Consider the following 14,601-nt stretch of genomic DNA (forward strand, 5'->3'; position numbering starts at 1 on the left):
TTTTTTAATGGCCGCATTTAAGTGCCTTGCTTCAGTCTTTTAGGTTAGCCTACATAGGTTACAGCAAACAACTTTTTGAGATTAAAATCTCTATTCCTTCAGGATCAGGGATCCCACTCTGGACTGCTGCCTGTCTTCAAGACCACAGGGTTGGGAAGGGGAATGGAGCCAGGGCAAGTAAAACATCAAAAAGCTTTCCTAGTTTTCAAGTTGCTTTTTGTTTGTTTGTTTTTGGATTTTTTTTTTTTTTTTTTTTTTTTTTTTTTTTTTTTTTTGGCTGTATCTGCAGCATATGGAAATTCCTGGGCCAGGGATTGAATCGAAGCCATACCTGTGACCTTTGCCACAGCTATGGCAACATAGGATCTTTTAGTCCACTGCCCTGGGCTGGGGATCAAGCCCACACCTCTGCAGCAACCTAAGCCACTGAAGTCGGATTCTTAACCTACTGTACTACAGTGGGAACTCCCCATCATTTATACTTTTAAAATTACTTTTTAAAGCTGGTTTTTCTAGGACTAGTAATATATATATTAAAGTAATTTTAATCCACCTTCAAATAATTTGCTGTTTCCTGTGTAAGAGAGGACCTTTAACAATATATTCCCAATTCCTCCCTCCTATCTCTCATACGTTTTCATGTATTTTACTTCTATGTATGCTCTATGTACCTGATACATTGTTACTGATTACTTTATCTATTTTCTTATTTAATACAGCTTCTAGAGTTTTTAAAATTACATATGTGGCTCATATTACATTTCCATTGAATGATGCTGCTCTAGAATTGTGGCTGTCACCTATTCTACTACATAACTCTTATCATCTCTTTTTCAATCCTGTTGTTGGTCCTATCCATTATGTCATGTTCCAGCCTGAACTCTTCTTTCTAGATTCTGAATCTAGAAAGGATTTCCCTGCTTTTTATTCCTAGTGTCTGGACTTAAGGATTTCTGACTTCCATAGCTTTGAAAGAGTAGGGCTGAAGTGGGAAGGGAATGGTGACCTATGCAAGTCATTTTTCTATCTTCCTGACACTTGTTGTCTACACTAGTATTTCTCAAAGTGTGGTCCTGGGTCCCTGTAAAAGGAACAGCTGGGAGTAAAGCCCAAGAATCTAGGCGAGGTTTATGTATACTGAAGTTTGAGTCCCACTGCCTTTGGCATTTATTGTCATAGGTTGTAGTCTCTTAGGAATAAATTTTATCTCCCTATTAGGTTATGACTCCTTCTGGGGATAAATTTGTACTGATAGCCTCCAAGCTTACCACTTAAATTTATTTTCCTTTTTCAATTATTTCTGCTTAATCTGAAGTTGAACTTCAGATTTCAGCCCATTTGCTTCCTCACTTGATTTGCTCATGTGGTGTACCATCTAGTGGTAATAGCAGGTAACCTTTATTCCCCAACGTTTAACTCTGTGGTCCCATGAGATGACTTTGAATGCTGTGATAAGGAACCTTACTGAGAAAAAGAAGCCATCAGTGAATTCTGTTATTGTTGTTCTTTCTTTAGGGCCACCCTGCCCAAGGCATATGGAAGTTCGCAGGCTAGGATCAACTCAGAGCTATAGCCGCTGGCCTACACCACAGCCACACGGGATCCAAGCTGCGTCTGCGACCTATACCACAGCTCACAGCAACGCCATATCCTTAACCGACTGAGCAAGCCCAGGGATCAAACCCACATCCTCATGGATTCTAGTCACATTTGTTTCAGCTGAGCCACAACAGGAATTTCATCAGTGAATTTTAAATGTATATTTTGATATTAGTTTTATATTAGGGTTATGCTACATTGTACTAAGTGTGCTATATGTATAGTTTGTCACATCCCAATGTTATTTTCTTTTGATTATTAGAAAGCTTTATAGTTGACTTTTTGTCTTATAATATTTATAATTTTACAATTTATTTTGCATTATAGGCAGGGCAAAACTGCTTAAGTACAGAATGACTGACTGATTGTGGATAGTTTAGGCCTTAAACTAGAGACTCGAGGCTGTAGGAGATGTTTTTAAGTAACATAATCTGGTAGGAGGAGTAAAACAGGTAGACAGAGTTCATTTTAATAACCATATAGTTAATATTCTAAGAGTTACACAGTAAAGCATCATATCTGGAAAAGGGCTAGAAAAGGTTTTATAAGGAGAGATATTTTCAGGGGTCACTTAATAACAGATGTGATGTCAATCTGCTTAGGTTTGAAGATGCCATTTTTGAGCTGTGTGATCTTGGGCAAGTTATGTATCCTTTGAGTCTTAGTTTTTTCCATCTTTAACAGTATTATTCTTTTCTCCTGTAGGAAATCTAAAGATATGATCAGCAAAACAGCTTCTCACAGTGAAAAATTTTGTGCTGAGTTTGATGACCTATCAGAGGAACTCAGACATTTTAACCAAGAAGGTACAAAATTGGTTGAAAAGTCTGAGAAACACTGTGATAAACTCAGTTGCAATCTTGAAATAATATCTCAAGAGACTGAACAGAGATGCGAGGCTCTGAACACAAACACACTTTGTTTTTCTGAGCATTGGGTATCTTCCTTAAATAAAAGAGAAGAGGAACTTCAGAATGTATTGAAGGTAATAACTTTGTAACTTGAATCTACTTGGGGAGAATAGTGATAATCAGAAAATTAAATATTCTTGGCTAAGAACTGGTTTTAAAAAACATGGTATTTTAAAATATAATGAATGATTTAAATTTTTTTTAATAGTTGGTATGCTTATACATGCCTTGTTTCACGTATATGTCTCTCTTTTTTTTTTTTTTTTTTTTGTCTTTTTGTCTTTTCTAGGGCCGCTCCTACGGCATATGGAGGTTCCCAGGCTAGGGGTTTAATAGGAGCTGTAGCCACCGGCCTACACCAGAGCCACAGCAACGTGGGATCCGAGCCGTGTCTGCAACCTACACCACAGCTCACAGCAACACCAGAACCTTAACCCACTGAGCAAGGCCAGGGATCGAACCCACAACCTCATGGTTCCTTGTCAGATTCGTTAACCACTGCGCCACAACGGGAACTCCACATATATGTCTCTTAGATCTCAAAATTATTTAGCATTTGTCTCATCTGTTCCATATCTATCTTTTTTGACTTGTTAGTTCCTTCAGTTAAGGGCACCCTGTCTTTTGATGTATAACATCTTTTACTTATATATGCTTTTTATTTTAATTAATTAATTAATTTTGCTTTTTAGGGCCACACTCATGGCATATGGAAGTTCCTAGACTAGGGGTTAAATCACAGCTACAGCTGCCGGCCCACAGCAAGGTGGGATCTGAGCTGCATTTGCGACCTACACCACAGCTTACGGCAATGCCAGCTCTTTAACCCACTGAGCGAATGTATGCTTTTTACTTTGCTCCAGGTACATTCAGACCTGTTAGTACTTTATGTATTTAGGATTTTGTTCTGGTTGCTCAGAAGATAACCGATAGGTTTGTAGGTTTGCTTGAACTTAAAAGTTGTATGAGGTCTTTGTGGCTTTGTTTTTCTTCCGTGCAATAAAGAGATTTTAATATTCTCAGGAATTAGGTAAAATAACAAGTATTTTAAGCTATATAAGCTATTTTCAGTAAAAGGAACCAGGACTAATGGAGAAATAGATGATTTCAGGTTTGGATCAGGAAATGTGCAGGATAAGCCTAGAGATCTTGTCATACCAGAAAAGTAAGGAAGCTGTTAAAGATTAGTGGGACTGTGCCATAAAGACTGAGGAGCCAACCTGATGACAATCCCATTTAAAGGTGGTACAATTTGAGCATCAAAAAGAATAATTGCTGGAGTTCCTGTTGTGGCTCAGTGGTTAACAAATCTGACTAGGAACCATGAGGTTGTGGGTTCAGTCCCTGGCCTCGCTCAGTGGGTTATGGATCCGGTGTTGCTGTGAGCTGTGGTGTAGGTTGCTGATGCAGCTCGGATCCTGCGTTGCTGTGGCTGTGGCATAGACCGATTAGACCCCTAGCCTGGGAACCCCCATATGCCGTGGGAGTGGCCTTAGAAAAGGCAAAAAGACAAAAAAAAAAAAAAAAGAATTGCTACAATAGATTAAAATATATCAAACATATTGAAAATGATGAATTCATAAAAATTTTATATGCGTCCTTTGCTTCATGCTAGGGAAGGAATAAATTATTCTAAGAAATGGTAAATAAAAGGAAGCAATTGAGCATCCGTCTTTCCTGAAAGAATTCTGTCTTGGTTTAGTGTTTCAAAGAATACCAGCTAATAAAATGTAGAAGAAATGACAGAATATCACTGTTTTGCAACCCCTAGTGAAATAACCCCGTGGGCATTAATGACTGCTTACACCATGTGATCAAAAGCTGACAGGATCTTTAATAGGGTGACTACACTCAAACACACTAATTCCTCCTAACATGAGAGACACAGCCAGGCATTATTTCCTTTCAGTACCACCTATGAAATTTTCTTGTAAAATAGTTAAAACCTGATTTAGATCAAGCCTTTAGATCTAACTAATTTGTTGTTTTTCTTGTGGTTTTTTTTTTGTTTGGTCTTTTCATCTTTTCTAGTGCCGCATCTGCGGCACATGGAGGTTCCCAGGCTAGGGGTCTAATCAGAGCTGTAGCTGCCAGCCTACGCCAGAGCCACAGCCAGAGCCATAGCAACACGGGATCCAAGCCAAGTCTGCGACCTACACTGTAACCTATGCCAGATCCTTAACCCACCGAGCGAGGCCAGGGATTGAACCCACAACCTCATGGTTCCTAGTCGGATTTGTTAACCACTGAGCCACAACAGGAAGTCCTAGATCTAATTTGTAGAAAATACAGAGAACAGATGAATATATGAAAAATACAGCTTACAGAGTTCCCTTGTGGCACAGCAGTTTAAGGACCCAGTGTTGTCATTATAGTGGGTTCAATCCCTAAGCCCAGGAATTTCCACATGCCATAAGCATGGCTGAAAAAAAAAAAAAGAAAAAGAAAAAACACAGCTTAGTTTGTAATTCAGTTACAATTTAAAAAATTAAAAAAAAAATACAGTTTAGAAGTATAGTAACCAAGTCCAGAATTTGAGATATTCAGTAGAGCAAAGACCTTGTTTTTTCAGTGAAAATTTTTTTCAGTGAGAAAAGTATGAGGATGAATAACCTGTATCAAAAGAGAGTTAAGACTAGAGGGCCTTAAGTCCTGGTTTGCCTGGGATAGTCCTTGTTTATATCTTTTGCACTTGGGTAATTATTATTAATGACCCTTTTTACTCTGAGAATTATCTCAGCGTGGATGATAAATTACAGCTACCTAAGACATATCAACGTCTAATGAATTCTGGTTCAAACAAAAAAAGTATGAAAAACATGAGACAGTAAATTTAAACACTGACTAGACATTTAATATAAAAAAAATCAGTGTTAAGTTTTTTAGACGTGAGAGTGGTGTGTTTTTTTTTGTTCATTTTTAAAATGGCCACACCTGCAGCATATGGAAGTTCCCAGGCTTGGGGTCCAATTGGAGCTGCAGCTGCAGGCCTACCCCACAGCCACAGCAGCACCAAATCTGAGACGAGTCTGCGACCTGCACCACAGCTTGGGGCAACTCTGGATCCTTAACCCACTGAGCAAGGCCAGAGATCAAACCTGCATCCTCACAGTTGGGTTCTTAACCCACTGAGCTACAACAGGAACTCCGAGAGTGGTCTTAAAAAATGCTTAGCTCTTAGAGAAATATGCTGAAATAAATGGATGAAATGATGTAAGATTTGCTGCAAAATAATCTTGGTGGAAATCAGGAATAAGTGGCCAATCTTTTTTGATCTATACCCCATGTATTAAAAAACGTCCAAGCTGGATAGTTTATATAAGGGGGTTATTCCACTATTAGACCTACTTTTTTACATGCGTTTTTAAAACTTTTATTATGGAAAATTTCAAAGTAAGAAGTTAAATGTTGCATAATGCACTGGCAAATTTGATTTTAATAATAAAATCTGATTTGCATCATTTACAGGTTGTAAACCAAGATTGTGAGGCTTCAAGTTCAGAGATTACTGAAAAATTAAGTGGATGTTATGCAGCTCATGAGAACCAGCATAACATTTTTCTTGGAAAGTTAACTATTGGTGAAGAAGAATTAATGACACATAGTCAAGAACTTAATAAAATCATAAAAATTGGTTCGACTAAACTTAATTGCTTTCTACAACAGGATCTGAAACTGGATGTCCCAACAGGTATTTTAAAAGGGAAATGGAATTGTTAAAACTTTTGGGTTTTTTTTGTTTTTTGTTTTTTGTCTTTTGAGGGCCGCACTTATGGCATGTGGAAGTTCCCCAGCTAGGGGTCGAATCACAGCTATAGCTGCTGGCCAACACTCAGCAACGCCAGATCCAAGCTGCAACTGCAACCTGCACCACAGCTCATGGCAATGCCAGATCCTTAACCCCCTGAGCAAGGCCAGGGATTGAACCTTTGTCCTCATGAATACTAATCAGATTCATTTCCACTAAGCTGTGATGGGAACTCCTGGAATTGTTAAAACTTTTGAAGTTGAATTCAACTGTATATAGTACCACATGTTCAGAAAAACTAGGAACATGTTTTATTGCCTGATAGGAGTTCATCATCTTACTGTAATCAACTCAAATATGGAAAATTTTGAACTCTAAAATAGCTTGAATCATGCATGAGTTGATATAGGTGACATATATTCCTGGAAACTTGGGCATCATAATTCAGGAAAAGTTTACAAACATTCAGGGAAATGGCCTTGTTAAGAGAGGACATTTTAAAAACAAAAAGAGGAAATTCTCTCGTGGAGCAGTGGGTTAAGTATTTGGTGTGGTCACTGCAGCGACTCTGGTTGCTGCTGTGGCAAGAGTTCAGTCCCTGGCCCAAGAACTTCTACATGCCATGGGCCTGGCCAAAAAAACCAATTTTTTCAAGCGAATAAAAAGAAAACCAACCATCTATCTAGTACTGTTTATAAAAGGACATTTTAATAGCAAAAATAATGGAGGAATGTAATTAAATCTAGTTTAATGTAAAATTTAGCACATTGCACATTCTCCTATGTACCTCTAATTTTGTCATGGACTGTTAGATTGGCATTTAGGAATTACCATTTTGGGAGGTGGGAAACGGCAAAGCTCAGCATAGGCTATAATGATTCAGGGAAGCCTTCATTAAAGAAGGTATAAAAACTCATCCTATTTAATTCAAGATGAGTAATTGAGTTATTTATTGGATTGTGGTGTGGCTTACATGCCCTGTAAATTTACCAAAAATCAGTGAGTGAATTTCATGGTATGTAAATTATACTTTAAAGCTTGTTTTCTTTTTTTTTTTTTTTTTGTCTTTTGTTGTTGTTGTTGTTGTTGTTGCTATTTCTTGGGCCGCTCCCGCGGCATATGGAGGTTCCCAGGCTAGGGGTTGAATCGGAGCTGTAGCCACCGGCCTACGCCAAAGCCACAGCAATGCGGGATCCGAGCCGCGTCTGCAACCTACACCACAGCTCACGGCAACGCCGGATCGTTAACCCACTGAGCAAGGGGCAGGGACCGAACCCGCAACCTCATGGTTCCTAGTCGGATTCGTTAACCACTGCTCCACGACGGGAACTCCTAAAGCTTGTTTTCTTAAAAGCAAGTGTAAAAACAGATGGCACCAAAGAATGTTAGTTAATTTTTTCTTCAGGAGTCCTGGTATTTATTGTCCACTTTTCAGTGACATCAGGAATATAAACGTTAAGTGAAAAGGCAAGTGCTTTGTAAGTTACGAAAGCTCGAGTTATTATAAAGAAATGTAACTGGTTAATATTTAGCTACCACCAAATTTTTTTTTTTTTTTTTTTTTTTTTTATTTTCCCACTGTACAGCAAGAGGGTCAGGTTATCCTTACATGTATACATTGCAGTTTTTCCCCCCACCCTTTCTTCTGTTGCGACATGAGTATCTAGACATAGTTCTTAATGCTATTCAGCAGGATCTCCTTGTAAATCTATTCTAGGTTGTGTCTGATAAGCCCAAGCTCCCGATCCCTCCCACTCCCTCCCCCTCCCATCAGGCAACCACAAGTCTCATCTCCAAGTCCATGATTTTCTTTTCTGAGGAGATGTTCATTTGTGCTGGATATTAGATTCCAGTTATAAGTGATATCATATGGTATTTGTCTTTGTCTTTCTGGATCATTTCACTCAGGATGAGATTCTCTAGTTCCATCCATGTTGCTGCAAATGGCATTATGTCATCCTTTTTTATGGCTGAGTAGTATTCCATTGTGTATATATACCACATCTTCCGCATCCAATCCTCTGTCGACGGACATTTGGGTTGTTTCCATGTCCTGGCTATTGTGAATAGTGCTGCAATGAACATGCGGGTGCATGTGTCTCTTTTAAGTAGAGCTTTGTCCGGATAGATGCCCAAGAGTGGGATTGCGGGGTCATATGGAAGTTCTATGTATAGATTTCTAAGGTATCTCCAAACTGTTCTCCATAGTGGCTGTACCAGTTGACATTCCCACCAGCAGTGCAGGAGGGTTCCCTTTTCTCCACAGCCCCTCCAGCACTTGTTATTTGTGGATTTATTAATGATGGCCATTCTGACTGGTGTGAGGTGGTATCTCATGGTAGTTTTGATTTGCATTTCTCTTATAATCCGCGATGTTGAGCATTTTTTCATGTGTTTGTTGGCCATCACCACCAAATTTATAGTGAAGTGTTTTTCTCTATCAAACCGATCATGTTGGAAAAATTGTACTCAAATTCCAATAATACTGCCATTTTTCAGAACATTCTGAATCCTTTTAGAGGCTACACTACATCTTCTGTACATCCTCAGAGTTAGAAAATTTCATTTTTTGGCATTGAATTTCAAAAATGTAAGTGTATTTGAGGTCATCTGTTCACTTAGGAAATAGTGTAAGCAACATATGCCTGACAGGTATAAGACTGATTCTCCTCTTTGCAATGGTTCTGTTTTTGGAAGGCAAAGACTTACTGGGAAGAATAAGTTCTGGCATTTAAAATAAGAGTAGGGGGGGGTCCTGCTGTGGCACAGTGGGTTAAGAATCTGAATGCAGTGGTTCAGGTCTCTGTGGAGGTACAGCTTTGATCCCTGGCCTGGTACAGAGGGTTAAAGGATCCGGCATTATTGCAGCTGTGGTATAGGTCGCAGCTGAGGCTCAAATTCAGTCCCTGGCCTGGGAACTTCCATATGCTGAGGGTTCAGCCATTGGGAATAAAACACCTTATTCATATCCTATACTTCAATTTCTATCACTTGTATTGTGTCTCTAAAGGTACAACACCACAAAGGAAAAATTATTTATACCCATCAATACTGGCAAGAACCCAGCCACGTGAACTGCTCCTTGATGAGTTGGAAAAGAAACAGCCTGAGCTGTTAATGATGCTAAATTGTTCAGAAAACAACAAAGAAGTGACCAGTCAGGTAAGATTTATTTTAAGCATCTTAGTTTTAGAACTCCCATAAACTCTTGATATCATTGACTTCATGTGAAGAATTTTACCCTTTACCTTCCAGTCCTACCCTGTTTCTTATTAAGGATAGTTGTCTGACTGCTAAGCCAGTTTCTTTTAATTGGGCCACTTTTTTTATTAGACTAATAGATAATTATAATAGACAGTGTTTATAGTGTACTAATGATGTACTTAACACTGTTCTGACCACTTTACACATATATTTCCTCAGTTAATTCTCTCAGTAACCCTATAAGGTGAATGCTAGACTATGCCCATTTTACAGGTGAGGAAACTAAGAATGACCCTGTCCCAGGTAGAATTAGAGCTAGAATTAGAACCTATACAGGCTCCACAATTTGTGCTATTAGCTATAATAACTATAGAAAAGTTGGGAAATTGGAAAGCAGCAAAGAAGAAAATAAATAAAGCGTAATCTCTTACTTCTGAGATTATGACATTTTACCTTTTTTTATAGGAACTTCTCTATCTGCAAATGTAATAAGAATTGTTTTAATTATTTTGTAGACTTCCTACTAATTTTGTTGATGTTTAATTTTACGTAATAGACATGTTATTTTCAAGAAAGAAAACTGCCTTTACTTTCGCAAAGATTTTTTTAAGCCCTGAGATTTAATCACTCACGTAGCTTCTTGTTTTAGGACTTGGATGAAGAAAAGGCGGTTCTGGTGCACACTGCTGAAGAACCTCTAAGTCAAGAGCCATCTGTCAATACCAGTGAGGACTGTTCATCTAGTGGTGGGGTTCCCTTTTTCCAGGTACGTGATTATATCCTATCAGATAACCCTTCCACATCTAAGTCAGTCATTTGGTATTCAAGATAAAGGCATTACTCTTGATGGGTGGAACAGAAAAAAATATCTTAGTCATGTCTTTGGAATGGCTTGTTAACTTTTTTGATTTAAATTATTTATACAAATATGATAATTCATTAAGGGTTTTCTGTAGGACAAATAAAGGCAAGATGTGACTTAATCCCATCCTCAGCTGGTTTCTTTGACTATTACATTTATCCCTTTTCTGCTTCCTACAACTCAGAAGGATGCTGAAAGCAGTCATTTCCTTCTTCCTTCCAGTTTTGACGTGGAGGTCTTGGAGCCTACCCCTGCCCATAATCAGCCTTTGAAGGCCAGGAAGTTTAAAAGTTTGAGAGACTAAAGGCCTCTCAGGTTAAATGACTGGTTTCTGCTGCCTGAGGCTTTTCTCCTGATAACTGTTCCCCCATGTGGCCTGAGTGCTTCACCTGCCTTGATCTTGTGCCTTTAAACTGTGTGACCTCTCCTACCCTCTTGTCACCGCTGGTAGGAGAGTATGGCAATCTAAATTGCCTACATCCTTCCTTCTAACTTGAAGACATGAGCCTAGACAGAGTCTGTGAAGCAAGGATATCCCTCCATAGGACATTGATGTCCACACTTATAGTTGAAATGCTGCTTCTGATATGTACGTGCTTGCACCTGTCTAATAGACTTGTCAGTCTTGCCACCAATATCTAAATATTCACTATCTCTAATTTAAGCTGTTAAAACTTCTAGCTCAGATTTTATTAAATTCTTCTCTGTCTGCATCAAGGCAGTTTTATGCCCAAAGTCTTCCCACATTTTGCTTTATTCTTTAATATTAGAAAACTCTGAATATATTTCTTTATATTTTTCAACCCTCCCTTCTATCTCATAAAGGTAAGAAAAGGGAGAAAGTGGAGTTTGCTGTGGCGCAAGGGGATCGGCAGTGTCTTAGAAGCATAGATTCGATCCCCAGCCTGGCACAGTGGGTTAAAGTTCTCACATTGCCACTGTTGCAGCTTAGTTCTTGGCTGTGGCTCAGATCCAATCCCTGACCTGGGAGGTCCATATACCATGGGGTGGCAAAAAAGAAAAAAAAAGAAAAGGGAGGAAGTTAAGAGAACCTCAGTGACTACCTAATCCCTGTTTGGAAATGGTTTCATTATTACAGCTTATGGCATTTTGAAGGCCAGGCTTAGTGGGTCAGCTATGGCAAGGAGGTCCTATAGTACCAGAAACGACTTGAGATTGGAGTTTAGACCTTTAGCTGAAGTCCAGAAATTCTTTTTTCTCTGATAGCAGTCTGATATGGGGAAGTTTTCTGGGTTAAAAACTCTAAAGTTGGTTTGTGATTTGTCTCATAATTTAGGAGTGGGTCTACAATGAATGTCATCAGTCACTTTAAAGCTCTCCAAGGTCAAGTACAAGGATTCCAATTAAATATTCCTAAATGATAAATATAAGTTTTTTTTTAAATAAAATACAATTTAAACAACAAGTGTTTTGAGGTAGCCTATATATCATACTCTTTGCTTAAAATAGAATTGCCAGTTTTGCACAATAGCAAATCCCCTAGAGTGGTATTTTCAGCAGCAGCACAACTGACCTTTTGAGCTGGATAATTCTTTGTTGTGGTGACCTGTCTTGTATAGAATAAGATACTTAGCAGGACCTCTTGCTTCTACCCATTATAAGCCAGTAGCACCCCTCAGTTTTAGCAACCCAAAACGCCTCCAGACATTACCAAATGTCGTCTGGGATGGGGAAGGCAAAATTGCTCCCTGTTGAAAACCATTGCCCTACAGTAAAATGTGTGATTATTCCTTTGGAAAAATCATACAGAAAATTAATATTTCTTTTACTCCACCTGGTGATAAAATGAAGGAGGCATTCATTTCTATTGCCAAACAAATCGTTGGCTCAAATTTGTGCTGAGCCTTTTCTGTAGTTTTCTATACTAATTTCTTGCCATTAACCCAGAGAACTTGAAAATAGAATATAGTTAATGTGTATCACAAGTTGTGTTATATTGACTTAATTACTCTCCTTAAATTCACAGCATAAAAAATCACACGGAAAAGACAAAGAAAACAGAGGCATTAATCCATTGGAGAGGTCTAAAGCAGAAGAAGCTGCAGAGCAATCTGTTACGAAGAGCAGGTTACCCCTACGAGCCCAGAACAATTTTTGGATAACTTAAGGACTGGTAATTGTATTTTCTAAGGAAAATGAAAAATAAAACCTGTAACTCCAGAACTTGAGCCTTTTGTATAGATTTAAAATGAGTGGAAAGTATCAAGGCAGTACTGTAGGTTTAGTTGAATTTAATGGCGACCCATTTTTCTATGATTCCTGTAGTTCACTGTCTGTTAAGTTGGGTTTCATCTTTGCATTGAGTAAATACATATTTCTAGCTTTTGATATAAAATAGCTCTTTTATAACAAATGAAAAATATTTTTCTTATGTATTACTAAATAGCAGCTATATAGAAGCTGCACTTTTTCTTTAGGCTTGAATGCTACATAGGTAAATATCACCAACACTTGTTCTTGAGAAGGACTATATCCTTTCTTTTCTTGCTCTGCTTGAATTACGTTTATATTTGCTTGCCTCCTTCCCTAGACTTTGTTACTCTGCCTTCTCAGCTCACTTTCTCCCCTTTTATTTGTCACCAAACCATTTGCAGAGCTACAGAATGGTATCCATTATAATGAGATAGCCAGAATTTTACTAGAAACCTTTAACACTTTTTTTGTGGTTATCTCTAAAATCACTGTCAACAATACACATAACCCTAGAAGTATTCCTTCCTTCAGTATTTTTAATTTTCTTCCCTCTTGGTGTGAAAGCATTTCATTCTTTTACAAAGCCTAACACATTAGCCCCCACAGAAGTTCATTCTTCTCCAGAATATCGATTGCTATTACAGAGAACTACATAGGGCTCTGATCGGTGGCTGTGTGACCCCCATTTTGAGGCCTGTATCTTGTGTAAAAGGTCACAGTGGTTTAAGGGCTTTTTGAAGCTATTAACTATGATTATAATTTATATTCTTTTGTTTACCTGGTGAAACTTTTTGTTCTTTGTATATAATAAACTATGTGTGTATATATATATATATATATATATATTCTTCTCTGTTGAAATCTTAACCCTTAGAAGGGCCCTGACAATTTTGATCTGGCAGCCAAATTTCTGGAAGTTGGTATGTATCAGCATGAAGAACCAGAGCACTTAGAAGGAAAATATGCAAAGAATAAATTTTGTGCCCACATCAAATTAAGTGTATAAATTCAGAGTTTGATTTTGATAGCTAAATAGAACCAAACTTTGTTGGAGAATTAGAAAATGTGCTACTTTGAGGAACTAAATTTGCCTTGCAGAAGTACTAATTATCTTAATAAGTATAATCATATAATTTCTCTGTGAAATCAGATGTCAACATAAGCTATGGATTATATAAAATAAACATCCTCAGTAAATCCATGACTAATAAATTTGGTTTCTACTTTTGCTTGCTTGTCGCATTATTTCTTAGTTAGCAATGGGTATGTCTACAGACTTAATAAGCAAGTTATATTACAATTCCTAAAATAAACTAATCGACAAGTACCACAGAGGAAGAAGGGCTTTGGTAAACATCCCGGCTTTCAGTTGCACTCCAAGGAGCTACACTTTAGTGTGAGATTAGTGAGAAATAGATGGCCGTCGCAGGGCCTGAAGTCCATCTAACTCTTTTAAAGTTATCTAGTGAGGCTAATGCAACTGCCTGACGGAAACAAATATAATCTGGAGAATTTTAACATCCAGAACTCTAAATTAGCTCTACAAATTTTAAGCACTCAAAAAATAACCCTCAGAAAAAATAAGAGTAGGTGGCTTCAAGGATCCCATTCCTCTTCAGAGGCAAAAACATTCAGAAACAATTTTGTCAGAACTTGAGAAAACAAAGATTTACAGAACGAAGCAAATGTTGAATCAAGAATAAGCCAAGGAGTTCATGTTGTTGCTCAGTGGTTAACAAACCCGACTAGTATCCATGAAGACTTGGGTTCGATCCTTGGCCTCAGTGGGTTAAGGATCTGGCGTTGCCATGAGCTGTGGTGTAGGTTGCAGACGTGGCTTGGACCAGCGTTGCTGTGGCTGTGGCATAGGCTGGCAGCTGTAGCTCTGATTCAACCCCTAGCCTGGGAACCTCTGTATGCCGGAGATGTGGCCCTAAAAAGACAAAAAAAAAAAAAGAACAAGCCAACTTAGAAGTTCCCTGGTGGCTCAGTGCATTAAGGATCCAGCATTGTCACTCTGTAGCTTGGGTTGCTGCCATGGCACAGGTTTGATCCCTGGCCCA

The 14,601-nt window shown here is 38.3% G+C and overlaps 1 protein-coding gene across 1 annotated transcript in view; it reads left to right on the top strand.

The window, feature by feature from the left end:
* The window catches only part of KIF11 (kinesin family member 11), a 51,521-nt gene extending 38,152 nt beyond the window's left edge, over nt 1-13,369 (top strand). Inside the window, exons 18-22 of the mRNA XM_003133148.5 lie at nt 2,305-2,584; nt 5,979-6,201; nt 9,269-9,420; nt 10,112-10,228; nt 12,312-13,369. Coding sequence (XP_003133196.1) covers nt 2,305-2,584; nt 5,979-6,201; nt 9,269-9,420; nt 10,112-10,228; nt 12,312-12,452 — 913 coding nt within the window. The 3' untranslated portion in view covers nt 12,453-13,369. The remainder of the gene's footprint in view (nt 1-2,304; nt 2,585-5,978; nt 6,202-9,268; nt 9,421-10,111; nt 10,229-12,311) is intronic.
* The last annotated feature ends 1,232 nt before the right edge of the window (nt 13,370-14,601 follow it).

The sequence above is a fragment of the Sus scrofa genome, chromosome 14 (assembly GCF_054392235.1).
Source record: "Sus scrofa isolate SSC_HxYL_T2T_F1_AM1 chromosome 14, Sscrofa_HxYL_maternal_Yorkshire_Landrace_v2.0, whole genome shotgun sequence".
In the NCBI taxonomy this organism is placed as follows: Eukaryota; Metazoa; Chordata; class Mammalia; order Artiodactyla; family Suidae; genus Sus; species Sus scrofa.